The 15,190-nt window shown below is 45.9% G+C and overlaps 1 protein-coding gene across 1 annotated transcript in view; it reads right to left on the reverse strand.

The window, feature by feature from the left end:
* HDHD5 (haloacid dehalogenase like hydrolase domain containing 5) overlaps positions 1–14,853 on the reverse strand; it is a 27,842-nt gene extending 12,989 nt beyond the window's left edge. Inside the window, exons 1-6 of the mRNA XM_077759256.1 lie at positions 14,693–14,853; positions 9,459–9,662; positions 7,800–7,912; positions 5,887–5,980; positions 4,572–4,605; positions 2,881–3,055 (exon numbers count right to left, since the gene is read on the reverse strand). Of these exons, the coding sequence (XP_077615382.1) occupies positions 2,881–3,055; positions 4,572–4,605; positions 5,887–5,980; positions 7,800–7,912; positions 9,459–9,662; positions 14,693–14,818 (746 nt within the window). The 5' untranslated portion in view covers positions 14,819–14,853. The remainder of the gene's footprint in view (positions 1–2,880; positions 3,056–4,571; positions 4,606–5,886; positions 5,981–7,799; positions 7,913–9,458; positions 9,663–14,692) is intronic.
* Positions 14,854–15,190: the final 337 nt, after the last annotated feature.

Raw genomic sequence — 15,190 nt, forward strand, 5'->3', positions numbered from 1 at the left:
AAAAAAAAAAAAAAAAAAATGTGGTATATCCATACAATGCAATACTACTTGGCAATAAGAATGAAATTTTGCCATTTGCAACGTGGATGGAACTGGAGGGTATTATGCTAAGTGAAATAAGTCAGTCAGAGAAAGACAGATATCATATGTTTTCGTTCATATGTGGAACTTGAGAAAGTTAACAGAAGACCATGGGGGAAGGGAAGGGAAAAAAAGTTACAAAGAGGGAGGCAAACCATAAGAGACTCTTATTTTTTTTTTTTTTATTTATTTTTTTAATGTTTTATTTATTTCAAGGAGACAGAGAGAGAGACAGCGTGAGCAGGGGAGGGGCAGAGAGAGAGGGAGTCACAGACTGAAACAGGCTCCAGGCTCTGAGCTGGCAGGCAGCACAGAGCCCGACGCGGGGCTCGAACCCACGAACCGTGAGATCATGACCTAAGCGAAAGTCGGACGCTTAACCGACTAAGCCACCCAGGCGCCCCAAGAGACTCTTAAATACAGAGAACAAACTGAGGGTTGATGGGGGCTGGGAAAATGGATGATGGGCACTTGTTGGGATGATCACTGGGTATTATATTTAAGCAATGAACTATGGGAATCTACCCCCAAAACCAAAAGTACACTGTACACACTGTATATTAGCTAATTTGACAATAAATTATATTTAAAAAAAGGAAATTTAAAAAAGGCACCCCCAAAATTTAAAAATAATAATTTAAAAACAAATAAATAAGGTTGTATTTCAGTGTCGTGTCACTTATTTATGTGACAAATTGTATTTTTGATTTTTAAATTACTGAGTGAAAATTAATCTCGGGGTGCCTGGGTGGCTCAGTTGGTTAAGTATCGGATTCTTGGTTTCAGCTAAGGTCATGCATGATCTCAGAGTTTACGAGTTCAAGCCCTACGTCAGGCTCTGTACCGACAGTGCAGAACCTGCTTAGGAGTCTCTCTCTTCCTTTCTCTCTGCCCCTTCCTTGCACATGCTCTCTCTCTCAATAAATAAGTAAAAACACCTATTAAAAAAGAAAAAAAAAGAAAATTAATCTCAAATCTGGTTTATAAATTGAAATTTGCCCCTTGCTATTCAGTTCCAGCCTACATAACCAAACCCCTCTTACCTGGTGTCAACAAACACTAATTATAGGAATACTTCAGAGAAAATATCTAACCTCAGCCTGCAGAAATATACCTTTTTAAAAATGTTTATTTATCACCCTCCTACACTGTTGGTGGGAATGTAAACTGGTGCAGCCCNCAATGAAAAAAATTAAAATGTTTATTTATTTTGAGAAAGAAAGAGAAAGCACAAGTGGGGGAGGGCAGAGAGAGAGAGAGAGAGGGAGAGAGAGAATCCTAAGCAGGTTCCACACTCAGCTGAGAGCCCCGATGCAGGGCTCAATCTCATACTGTGAGATCATGACATGAGACTAAATCAAGAGTCAGATACTTAACTGGTTGAGCCACCCAAGTGCCCCTGCAAAAATATATCTTTTAAAGTAACAAGGAAACACCGTAATACCCATTTGGAGTTAGTGAGTGGTATGACTTCAGTCGCATTAAGTGTTGGGCCTGCTGCCCTCTGTTGATGGATCACTCACAGAGCGTGCTGGGAATCAGTAGCAGGGAGAGAAAACTCTAGACTTTGGGCCTGCAGATAGAAGCAGCCATAGAGTACACAGGAGCCATAGCTGTCCTTCCAGGAAGGCCCTCAAGGGTTAGAAAGAGGACTGCCTAGACTGTGCTTAGCCTCCAAAAAGGACAGGTCCATAAGGTTCAAAGAGCAGAGCAGGGAGCGTGGGCCTGCTCAGTATCAATGTGCCTTTGAGAAAGTCACTCAACCACTGGGTCTCAGTTTTCTGGCCTACATAACACCAGAATAATTATTGCATCCTCTGCCTTACATCTTAAGGGCAGGAGAAAACAACGAAAGAACTCGTGCTACAGGGACAGGGCAAGGAGCAGCTGCACTGCTAGGCCTCCGAAGTCATCCACCATTTGGGTTCCACAGGCAAAAATTACATACTCTGGGGGTGCCCAGCTGGCTCAGTCGGTGGAGCACACAACTCTTGATCCAGGGGTCAATAGTTTAATCCTCACGTTGGAGACAGAGATTACTTTAAAAAAAATCTTAAAAAAGGGGCATTTGGGTTGCTCAGTTGGTTAAGTATCGGACTCTTGATTTCGGCTCAGGTCATGATCTCACAGTTTGTGAGTTCAAGCCCTACATGAGGCTCTGGGCTGACAGTGCGGAGCCTGCTTGGGATTCTCCCTCCCTCTCTGCCTCTCTCTCTCTCTCTCTGAAAATAAAATATATAAACTTAAAAAAAAACAAAACAAAAAAAAAACCATGTTCTGTTAAGATTCTGGAGAGCAAAGGCCATGCATTAAAGATCATCTCAACATGGGGCGCCTGGGTGGCTTAGTCGGTTAAGCGTCCGACTTTCGCTTAGGTCATGATCTCGCGGTTCGTGGGTTCGAGCCCCGCGTCGGGCTCTGTGCTGACTGCCAGCTCAGAGCCTGGAGCCTGTTTCAGTCTGTGGCTCCCTCTCTCTCTGACCCTCCCCTGCTCACGCTTGCTCTCTCTCTCTCTCTCCTAGAAATAAATAAATAAATAAATAAATAAATTAAAAAAAAAAAAAGATCATCTCAACATATCTTCAGTGCTCAGTAAGCTATACTTTTCATTTAATAATTAGAAGTGACCCCTTGAAAATCCTCCCAGAAGATCAAGTTTCTGTGGCAAATACAAGGTCTACTCAGGCAGGGGTCTGACCGCCCAGAGCACCAGAATGATGGTAGAAAGCTGTCAGCAGGACCTCCCAGGCAACAGCTGGCAGTGGCCACCACAGCCAAGCTCAGACACTGTGTCCTCACCTGGGCATCCTGGCTTCAGCCATCCAAAGGAGATCCATGTTGCTGGCCAGGACAGGAAGATGGGGATAGGGGGCTGTCGCCAGACCAGTTCCAGGGTTCCCATTGCTGAGAAGGACATCCATGATGAGCTGCAGGCTTGTCTCCCAGCGGACAGGCTCTCCAAGGAGGAGTATCCCTTTAAAGAGTAAAGGCATGGAGGTGAGGGTTGCAGGGCACTCTGAGGGTACTCCCTCTCCTGAGGGAGGCCAGCTGATGCCAGCTGGCACCACCCAACCACAAGCTCTTCCTCCATAGTACACACCCCTGCAAGGGCACAGTTCCCAGTGCCAGCCTTCAAAGAGCCACTCACCCATTCATCCAAGGTGAACAAAGCCCATGATCCAAGAAGGACTCTCATTTTCACTTGTATTCGCAGAAGAGGTGAAAACAAAGAAAACCAGCAGCCAAGTCTCAGGTCTGCTTCCTCCTGTTGACTAATACTCCCCTGACCACCTTACTCACAAGTACATGGCAAAGGACTCCCCTTCCTCAGCCGCTTCTCTCTGAGCCCCCGAGGCCTGTAAACCCAACAGCTAGGAGAGGGGGATCCAGAGTGACACAGACCACATTCCAAATCCCTGTCAATTTTCCTCTGTGACTGTGGGCAAGTTATTTACCTTCTTTAAGCCTTGACTTTCCCAACTATATAATAACAATACCTATTATTGTTTAGGATAAAAATGATATAATAATAAAGCACTTAACCCATGCTGGACACACAGCACTCAGCAAATGGTAGCTGCCAATATCAGCTACAAGGCCAGTGACTGAACAAAACCAGTGGTCTCAATGGGGGAGTACTGCCTCCTAGGGAGGTGTTCTAGAAACTGGAGGGTGTATTTTTTTAATTTATTATGTTTATTTATTATTTTCGAAAGAAAGACAGAGCGTGAGCAGGAGAGGGGCAGAGAGAGAGGGAGACACAGATTCCAAAGCAGGCTCCAGGCTCTGAGCTGTCAGCACAGAGCCTGACGCAGAGCTTGAACCCATGAACTGTGAGATCATGACCTAAGCAGAAGTCAGTTTCTTAAGTAAGTCACCCAGGCACCCCTGGAGGGTGTATTTCAATTGTCATGATCATGGCAAGGGATCATGGAAGCGGGCCAGCAATGCTAGATTCTGTCTCCCTCCTTCTCTCTCTGCCCCTCCCTGACTCATGCACGCTCTCTCTCTCTCAAAATAAACTAAAAAACAAAAAACAAAACCAATTAGGACTTTATATTGAACTAGTTAATTTTTAATACACAGTATGTATTCAGTACGTATTCAGCTAATATACAGTATCAGTGAAGTTCCCTGCAGGGTAGTAAAGAGGACATTACGATATTTTTGTTACACAAGGGAGAACTGGGTTTAATGGAGCTGTGAAACACTGGTTTAGATAACCTCTGGGGGCCCTTCCACGCTAAGATTTTCTACACTTAACAATTTTTCCGAAATAATAAGGCAGGTGATATGGGGAAAGAAAGATTAAAAACAAATGCCTCAGAGGTAGTGAGTGGCAGATCTGAGACTAGAACACAGATGACCTGATGTCCAACACCCCCAGGCACCCTACTGGTGTGTAGGCACACAGCCGCACGAGGACAGCCTGGAGGGCCAAAAGGAGAAGCACCCAGAGCCATGCCTATCCCAGCACAGGACCTCATTACCTTCAATGGCAGGGAAGTCGTTCCTTAGAAGGGGCTGCCAAGAGACAAAGAATAGGCCCATCAATGCCACAGTCACAGTCCACTACCAGGCAACCACACAACCAGTTTCAGGGAGTAGCCGGAGGAAAGACACACTTTAGACAGATCAAAGACCGTCTCCATGGCCTAGTCCAAGCCAAGGAGAAGCCAGATAGGACTGAGGAAGAAAATTTACAAAGAAAAGTAAACAGAGAAGGAGCAGGACTACCACAGAACAGGCTGAGGGAGCTAGTCAGCTCTCCTTCTCCAGTGAGGACAGGCGGTAAGTTATAGGCCAAGCAAGAGTCTAGAATCAGGTAGCTAAGATGACAGTAAGCCTATGGAGAAAAGGGAGGCCATTAGGGCATGATGGACCATTTCTCTTGATATGAGATGGGGAGGCAGGAGTCTTCACTTTACCAATCTCCTGGGGTCCGTTCCTTCCCTGGACCATCAGTCCTGGCTCTACTACTAACCAGCTATGTGACCTGGGGCAGGTCCCTTCTTCCATGTAGGGCTCAGTCTGTGAGCTGCTCTAAGATCTGTTCCAACTCTGACATTCTAGTTCTCCATATAATTTGCAGGGTCCTAGGAGAAAGCTTTCAAAGGCAATGAAGTGCTCTATTCAATCAGAAAGTTCTAGAGAAAGGACTAAGGCTACATAAACAAAAGTTAAGCTTGTCTGTTTATAACTGCATTTCTCCACATTTTGACAGTGGGTTGACTTAAACTGCAGGCCATATGACACAGTGTTCACATGAGGAACACGGGGCCAAAGGCCATCAAGGGCCAGGCAGTCATACTCTAAAAGATCAATGAGAGGCTCCGTGACTAGTGATCAGAGAGATAAGAAGTCACGCCAGTGGTTCAAATAGGAGCCAAATCCAAAAGGAACATGGGCATACTCAGAATTGCCAGTTACTTTTACTAGCAAGCTGTCTCTCGTAAGGACAACTCTCCATAGCAAGCTTCCGGATAAAGTAGCAGCAATGATGAATTTCACAAAGGTTAATGATTCTCCCAAGCAACACTCAGAAAGCCAGCTGGTAAAATATAAAACTCCTCACTGGAGATGCTAGGGCTTTGAAAGGGGTTCTCAGCTAAGTACAAACAATGCAGAAAGGAAAGCCCTTAGGAGTCTGTTGCTCCTCTGGGCCATCCTTGTGAATCTGGGGAACAAAAGGTGGACAAGATGAAGCTCTTAGTGGGAGGGGTTGCAAGGCTGGTAAGAGGAACCCATGTGGGGAATAGAGGACAAAACTAAACACGAGACACCCAGGAGCACGCTCATTATTACCGTGGTCTTCGGCCGCCGCTGGAGATCCACCATGTCAAGCACAGGAAAGGCCATCCGCAGCTCGTCCACAGTAACCACATTCTCGAAGCCCAGTCTACAGCAAGATCAGGGAAGCAAAGCTGGACAGTTCTGGGAGATGCCCTTAGGGTGAGGGGAACCAACACAGTCCCAACCAAACTAGTCCATCCAATCCCCAGACAGGAGTAAACCAGCGAGAGGCCCAGACACAACCCCGCAAAGCCGACAGCAGTCCTGGAGGACAGGCCGCGACAGCACAGGCAGAGCAGGGATGCACACCATCACAGCGACGCATCGGCGGTCACTGGGCACACTCGGTGCGGGTCCTATGCTGGGCACCTCCAGGGCACAAAAGCGTACAAGAATCTCTGGTCTTAAGCTCACCACGTGCCAGGGCCCATCTAAACCAGCCCTCCGTGAACAGTACTGCCACGTTGTGTTGGGTTCCAAAGAGGAAACTCCTCAGTGGGCCGGTCGCCAGGCAGAGTCTAGGCATCAGACTCGAGCTAACTCTTGAGGAGGAGCCAGTTTTGGACAGCACGGGGAGGCCATGAGTGGAAAGCCAGTGCCAACCAACCTCGTCTCTCCTAGACCTGCCTCCATTTTCTTGTCCTCAAGTCCCTCTTAAAATCTTAACTGGGCATGGTTTCAGATTACTTTCAGAATGCATCTCCCGCAAATGCTTCCAACAGATCACCCTACTAGCGGCCACTCCTGCAATGACTCCCCCGCCCACATAAATAAGTAAGTTCGCTGGCCTCTTGCCCTTACTTCTGAGGTCTCCTTTCCAAGACCCCACTCCTTCTGTTCTTATTCCCCACCCTGCTCCAATCCAATCTCTTGCTTCGGGGATCCGCATCTTCCCTGCTCTTTCCAGCCTCCTCAGCTCCTTCCCTGCACAGGAAACTGTAACCATCTCCTGTGGCACAGCCACATCCCTCCGTGAAGCCACTATTCACACTCCCAGGTGCTCCCTTCCCACCACTGGTGACTCTGAGAACCTGTACTATGCTCTTTAGTCTTCAATCCTAGGTCATCCCAAACACTCCTGCATCCTTTGTGGGTGTGCAACTCCTGCCTCCTCCATCATGAACGCTTTGAGGAACACACAGTCCCATGTGCTTCTCGTGGCCCCCTTCCCCTACAGAGCGCGTGGCACAGGGCTGGTACACAGCAAGTGCTCAACACAGGTTCGCAGAACAAGCAAATAAGGAAGCCACTTGAGAACAGGGAGCAAGTCTTCTGCCGCCTGACTGTGCACACACCCAAACAGTTCACTGTAGATAATATTAGTTGATAAGCTGATTGAGCACCCACCCCAGGGAATGGTGCTAGCGCAGGGGTTCCCAGCCCTAATTACAGCTTTCTCTTTCAACATACAGATTGCTGGTTTTTATTTCAGACCTAGTGAACCAAGAATCTGTGATTTTTTTTTAAGTTTATTTATTTTTGAGAGAGAGAAAGAGAGAGCATGAGCAGGGGAGGGCCAGAGAGAGAGAGAGAGAGGGAGACACAGAATCTGAGAAGCAGGCTCCTCCCAGGCTCTGAGCTGTCAGCATAGAGACTGATGCAGGGCTCGACCCCACAAATTGTGAGATCATGATCTAAGCCGAAGTCAGATGCTTAACTGACTGAGCCACCCAGGCGCCCCAAGAATCTGTATTTTAAGCTCCCCAGCAGATTCCAATGCAGTGGGCTGGCTTTCGGAAACTACCGGGAACCAGGACTAGCCGTACCTGGAGCCATCGCCCCTCCCTGCAGAGCTTACCACATATCCCGTAAGCTCTGGCACCACGCAGCCAGCACACCTCACTACGGTCCCCCCTCAGCCATGGGAGGAAACCTCCAGTCTGTTCCTTCCTCTTCAGCCAGAGCAAGAATCACCAAAAGGATACACTCGGGCATTTTCCACCAGGGGCCCCTGCCCAGACACCAGCATCCGCTTGTTGTGGTATTGGGAGAAGAGCTTCATGGGGCTGTGAGAGAGAATGACTTGGTCTGGCTCCACCTGTAGGGACAGCCAAAAGACAGAGGAAAGCAGAGGTGACACAACAGCTGAGGGAAAATAATGGGGAGACAGGTGGCTTTTTACTTAGAAAGGAAAAAAATCTGCCCAGAAAAAAAGCGGGGCAGCCTCTTCCGGCACCTGACACTTCTAGACACTACACAAGAGGTGTGAGAAGAACCTACTTTGGCTCTTGCCACAGAAAAGAAACAAGCAGGAAATGCCATCAGTCATGGGTTCTGACCACTCACCAAACCTGTTCTGCTCAGTTCCTCCAACTGGAGACCACAGGGTTTATGTGTATGTTCTTTGTCATCATCACAGAAATCTGCCTCTGACTTTCTGTTTTCAGTTCTACTTAAAGCTTTAGTGGGGCACCTGGGTGGTTCAGTCAGTTAAGCGTCCAACTTCAGCTGAGGTCACGATCTCATGGTTCATGGGTTCGAGCCCTGCATTGGGCTCTGTGCTGACTGCCAGCTCAGAGCCTGGAGCCTGCTTCGAATTCTGTGTCTCCCTCTCTCTCTGACCCTCCCCTGCTCACACTGTCTCTCTCTCTCTCTCTCTCAGAAATAAATTAAAAAAAAAAAAAAAACACAAAAAAACACAAAAAAAACAAAAAAACAAAAAAAAAAGCTTTAGCTTCTTGGAGCAGCTAGGTGGCTCAGTCGGTTAAGCGTCCGACTTCGGCTCAGGTCATGATCTCGCGGTTCATGGGTTCGAGCCCCACATCAGGTTGTACTGGCAGCTCAGAGCCTGGAGCCTGTTTCAGATTCTGTGTTTCCCTCTCTCTCTGCCCCTACCCCGCTCGTGTTCTCTCGGTCTCAAAAATAAATAAATAATTTAAAAAATTAAAAAAAAAAAAAAGACTTAGCTTAACATTTATATAGTACGAACTCCAACAATGCGGCCAATATTCACAATGTTTTTGGAACCTTCTCTGGAAGCCACAGAAGGGAACCAGTTGCACTCCTTTGCTCTATATTCAGCCCCAAGCAGTGTTACCCAGTCAATCCGGCACTTTATTTACTCTTTTGGTTCCAAAGGGCTGTTTCCAAAAACTAAATCCACCCTTAACAAAGGATGTGTCAACGTTGATATACCGTGTGGAGTTCCAAGTGGGCAAAGAAGGACTGCTTCTGGGGGACAGCGCTCACTCAGCTGTGTGCACCTTATTTATGAGAAACAAGTGCCACTTGCTATGCAGAGATTTAGTAAAAGGGGAACCCTTGCTTTCCAGGGGCTGACAGTCCAAAAGAGACAACCCTGGTGCCCAGAAAAGAAATGGATACAAAGACAGCAGACTGAAACTATCAAATCCATGGGCAGGATTTTTGTGCTCAATGTGAAATGATACATAAAAAATGCCCATGCTGATGAGCCTCTACTCACGAGTCTAAGCTTGAACTTCAAGTTATTTTCTAATACTGACCCACTGGCCACGCCCACAGGCTTCTCAACAGTATGCCCGAACCCAGGAAAGGCAGCTTAGTCACGCTGGAAGGGGGACTACATGGTCTTCGGGCTTCCATGTCTCCATCTGCCTCCTCACCTTGAACCCCAGCAGGGCTGAGAGCTCCTGAGCTTTGCTCTGTTGTAAGATGTTCCCGGCATTTGTGACAAAGACCACAGGCACCCGCAGCTGCCCACGAGAGTTCACCAGCCTACGGAATGCCTCCAGGGCAGCGGGGATCACTCTGTGACCCCGCACCAGCACTCCATCAATGTCCAACAGGAACCCAAAAGTGGGTGGGTTCTGCACAAAGGGAAGAAAATCACCACAGCATGAGTCAAGAGGCAAAGGGGAAGAAGGAAATGACTCTTACAAAGCAGTGCGCCACATTATCCCCAGGTTGCCGAGAGCTTTGATCGGAAAATGAGGACATGAGATTTCTGATAAGGCAAATACATCTATAAAAACGAATTAGTCCCCTCTCATGTATTTTTAAGGATAGAACTATTTGGTTAAGACTACCTTCACATAATTAATATAAAAGAATTTTTTTAATGGAAAATACAGAAATTCAAAAACATCCCAGCACTTTAACATGACCGATCTCATCTCTTCTTTGTCTCCCATCCAAGTACTAACCAGGTCCGCCCCTGCCTGGCTTCCGAGATCAGAGATCAGGCACGGTCAGGGTGGTATGGTCAGAGACTCTTCTTTCAATTTTGCATCCTGTTCTTCTTGCTTGACATTCAAATACTTTTATCTGTTACAACAGCTTTCATAACCATCTTTTACAATTTTGTTTTATTACAATGTACACAAAGTTTTTAAAAACTCAATTGCTACTGATGATATAAAAAAAATTTTAAGTTTCCTGCCTCCTTCTTCCACTTAGTGTTGTTTTCTGTCTTGTGACTGACTTCGGCGCAAGTCATAATCTCACAATTCAGGAATTCAAGCCCCAAGCGGGCTTGTTGTTGTCAGTACAGAGCCTGCTTCAGATCCTCTGTCTCCCTCTCTCAGCCCCTCCCCTCTCTCAAAAATAAACATTTAAAAATAAAATAAAATCACCTTAAAAAAAAAAGAGTGCAAACATTTTAATGATGTAACACCTAGTGACAAACTGTCTTCTAAAAACATGTATCAGGGGCACCTGGGTGGCTCAGCCAGTTAAGCATCCAACTTCAGCCCAGGTCATGATCTCTCACAGTTCATGACTTTGAGCCCCACAATGGGCTCTGCGCTGACAGCTTGAAGCCTAGAGCCTGCTTTAGATTCTCTGTCTCCTTCTCTCTCTCTCTGCCTCTTCCCTGCTTGTGCTCTCTCTCTTAAAAATAAATAAATATTAAAATAAAATAAAAATAGGGGCACCTGGGTGGCTCAGTCGGTTCAGCACCTGACTTCAGCTCAGATCAGGATCTCACAGTTCATGAGTTCAAGCCATGCTGTCAGGACAGAGCTTGCTTCATATCCTCTATGTCCCTCTTATTCTCCCCCTCCCCTGCTCATTTTCTTTCTCTCTCTCAAGATAAATAAACTTAAAAAAATTAAAAAATAAAAATATGTATTATTTTTTTAATGGCCACTGGTAATGTACTTTATGTTTGCCAATACTAATTTTCACATGTATCAAAGAGTTTAATTACCAAACATCCTGTTAATTTAAACGTTAAAAAAAAATGGTATCTCTCAATATGTAATTCTTGGGACTTATAAAGTAGAATATTGTCCTTTTTAAGTTTATTTATTTTTTTTAGTAATCTCTACACCTAACCTGGGGCTCGAACTCACAACCCTGAGATAGAGTCACATGCTCTTCCTACTGAGTCAGTCAGGCACTCTGAACACTCTTTTTTTAAATAAATTCATTCCTTTGGGGCACCTGGGTGGCTCAGCCAGTTAAGCATCTGACTTGAGCTCAGGTCATGATCTCACGGTTCGTGGGTTCGAGCCCCACGTCAGGCTCTGTGCTGACAGCTAGCTCAAACCCTAGAGCCTGTCTTTGGATTCTGTATCTCCCTCTCTCTCTGACACTCCCTTGCTTGCGCTGTCTCTCTCTGACTCTCAAAAATAAATTTAAAATATTAAAAAAATTTTTTTTTAATTCATTCCTTGGACACCTGGCTGGCTCAGTTGGTAGAGCATGTGACTCTTGATGAGCTCAAGCACCAAACTGAAGAAAGAGATTACTTAAAAAAAAGTTTTTTATTGAGCCAAACAAGTCAGGCAGAGAAGGACAGATACCATATGTTTGCACATATAGGAGGATTAGGAGGAACTTAATGGNTTTTTAGGGGTGCTTGGGTGGCTCAGTCATTTAAATGTCCAACCCTTGATTCAGCTCAGGTCATGATCTGAGTCATGGGATCGAGCCCTGCAGAAGGCTCTACACTGACAGCACAAAGCCTGCTTGGGATTCTCCTTCTCCCTCTTGCTCTGCCCCTCCTCTTTCTCAAATAAAAAACTTAAAAAAAGGATAGGATTTTAAGGAATTACTAATGTTGTTAGGTATAACAACACTGTAGTTATGTTTAAAATGCCATTTTCTTAGAGGTACACACAGAATTTGAGGGTAAAGTGACAAGAAATCAGCAATTCATTTTAAAATCTTACAGCTGGAAAAATTTAAAAAATAAAAAAATAAAATCTTAAAGCTGGAAAGAAGTGGGGAGGGACACAAGCAAAGCAAGTGTGGCAAAATGTCACTAACTGCTAAATATGGGAGATGGTTATATGGGTTCATAATATTATTGTTTTTGGATTTTTGAAAACTTACATAGTTAAAAAAATAAAGTGTCTCATTTGTGCTGATGGCTACAAAATTTAACCACACACAGTTTTAATGGCCATATCCTAAACAGCCACAAAATTTGCTCTCATAGAAGTAAGAATCCACAGCCCCTGCTACTTAGAACAGGATGGTTTTCAGGATAATTTAGCTATATCCTTAAGGCTCCTTCATCTCTAACTATATAAATGAGTAATTATACACCTCCAACCCTCAGGTGAATGTTCACAGAGAAACCAGGCACCCAGGAACAAGAGAGTGAAGGTACACGTCAATTGTAACAAATGTGCCACACTAACACCCAGATATTAATGACACAAGAAACTAGGGGAAGAGAGAGTATATATAAGAGTTCTCTACAGTTTCTGTTCAATTTTCCTGTAAACCTAAAACTTCTCTAAAAAATAAAGTTTATTAAATTTTTTAAGTGAAGTTATCTAGCAAAAGAGACTTTTTTTTTCATTTTTCTTTTCATTCTTTTCTGTATCTGTATTCTGATTTTTCTTCTAGATCACTTGGTTATATTGTTTTGTTTGGTTTGGTTTGTCCTGGGTATTAGGCCAAATCCTAAAGTTCCTATCTGTGGCACTGATAAATGTGTGGTTTGGCTTTTTTTTTTTTTTTAATTTAATGTTTATTTTTGAGAGAGACAGAAACAGAGCATGAGCAGGGGAGGGGCAGAGGGAGAGGGAGACACAGAATCCTGAATCTGAGCTGTTAGCATAGAGCCCAATGCAGGGCTTGAACTCATGGATCAGAGGATCATGACCTGAGCCAAAGTCAGACACTTAACCGACTGAGCCACCCAGGCGCACAAAATTTGTGGTTTTAAGATTACTTTGAAGTGAAGGGACTACTAAGATGTTTCTTTATATTTTTGCTTCTTACATGGAATTAGTTTGGTATGTTTTCAACAACAGCATTAGAGCTGTCGTCTACTCCAACCATTTCCACATTTAAGAGAACTTACTATGTGCCAGTCACTGTGCAAAGTACCCTACATATATCACAAAAAAGTACCCTACAGATATTCTCACAAAAACACTGCATGGTAAGTAACATCCTCAATACACAGGAGAAATTGAAGCTTAGGAAGCGAAGTAACTTGCCTTAAGTCATTCAGTAAACAGTACTGGCAGGATTCAGTTCTAAAGCTAGTACTCTGAAATGCTGGGTGACGCTACATCCCTTTCTTCCCTTTTTCTACTCTATCAGAAGGTCACTCGGAAAAAGCACCTGCAAAGATGCTAGAGTCAATACAATCGTTGTAATTGATGGCATTTTTACCTTCTGTCCTTTAACCAAAATATTCTCACTTTTAGCTCTGTGATACTAGTCAAGTCACTTAACTCTTTGACTCTTAGCTGCTCCATATGCACAACTAAGAACAGTGATAATGTAGCTCTTAAGACCTAGGACTCTGGCACCAGACTGCCCTGGATTCCGAATTCTGCCACTTACCAGCTATACACCCTTGAGCAAGTTGCTTAACCTCTCTGTGCTTCAGTTTCTCCATCTATAAATGGAATAACAGTACTTACCTCATAGAGTTATAAAAATCGTATAAAATAGTAATTGTAAAGTGTGTGGCACAAAGTGCTGTTTTTAAAAATAAGTAATTATTTTAAATTATCAGAGTTACCGTGAAAGCACTATATAAATGTACAATATTATCATCATTACATACAGAAACTGTGATTTTAGAAAACGAAGTGATCCTCTTAAAAAAGACAAATGGCCCAGGGGGAAATGAGGGCGACAGATCTGTTTGGCTTATTAGTGTTCTGGCAGAGTTGTCCTCCAGCTGTTTGACCTTACAAATAAAAGTACTTAAAAACTTGACTCCAAGCTTCAGCTTCCTTACTATAGGGTTATGTCTACCCCCAAAGTTGTTCAGAGAATTATCACTAAAGCAGCGGCACAAATCAGGTCCCCTGTGCCAGTTGTCTTCCCTTAAACTCTGCACGTAACTGAGGCTCATTATAAGCAAGGCCCACAAGCGAACCGGACCAAAGTAAAAAGCTCACACAAAACCCACATTTATCTCTGGGCTGTCCGTCTTATACGGGCGGGTCCCAGAGGGGAATCTATCGCAAGTCCCCAAATCTCTTTCAAATGTAGGTGAAAAATCAAAACCGAAAGATTCTCATCCTGAAAAATCACAAAGGAAGTGCAAGAATCACACCCTGACCAGGGAAATAGGAACACACAAACTGCCGGATAACTTTGGAGACGAAAGCGGCGAACGGCCAAGAAACAATCCTGGGGTGCGTTTGGGGTTTGTTTTGTTCATTCTCTAGCGGGAGTAACTTTTCTTTCAGGCCGAAGGCAGAGTAAATCCCCTGACTGAAGGGGAGGCAGGACACGCCGGGGACACTCGTGCTCTGGGAAAGAACGAAGCGCACCGAGGTCAGTGGCCTAGTCAAGGCCATTTCCCAGGAGGCCGGGGGGATGCCTGAGCTGCCCGGCCGGCGGCCACTCCTTCCCGGCGGCTCCAGCCCCACCCCAGCCCTGAGGACCTGCTCGGTGGGAACCTGGGCGTTCTCACCTGTGCCGGGTCCGCGGCGTAGCCTCTTCCGGGGCAGCGACCCCGGAGCCCCGCCGCCGCGCGCGCCGCCCCCCAATAGAGCCCCGGCACCGCACGGACCCCAGCTAGGCTGCGGAACACAGCCATCCGGCCGCCCGTCGCGCGCACGTGCAGACAGTTCACCGCGGCCCGCGGTCGCCCCCGCCCCCCTCCCCCCCCNGGAAGGCCGGAGGGCGCGAGCCAGTTGGGGCTAGGGGTCTGACAGGGTTCTGAGTCGAGCAAGGCACGCGGTCGAGCAGGGGGTGGGGCGTGGCAGGGGCAGGGGTCGGGGCCCGGACTCGGTCAAGTGCAGACCGTTCTTGCCCCGCGGGCCGGGCCTGGGGTTCTGTTGGAGCGAAGAGGCGCAGGCAAGGTCTGGCCGCTTAGTAGACGAACACTTGGGGTGAGCAGGCCCACATGAACCGTCTATGTACCTGCGGACTTCCTGGAACATGCATTTCAAACTGAATCCCAGCTCCC

This window comes from Crocuta crocuta, unplaced genomic scaffold (genome assembly GCF_008692635.1).
Source record: "Crocuta crocuta isolate KB4526 unplaced genomic scaffold, BGI_CrCroc_1.0 scaffold72, whole genome shotgun sequence".
Lineage (NCBI taxonomy): Eukaryota > Metazoa > Chordata > Mammalia > Carnivora > Hyaenidae > Crocuta > Crocuta crocuta.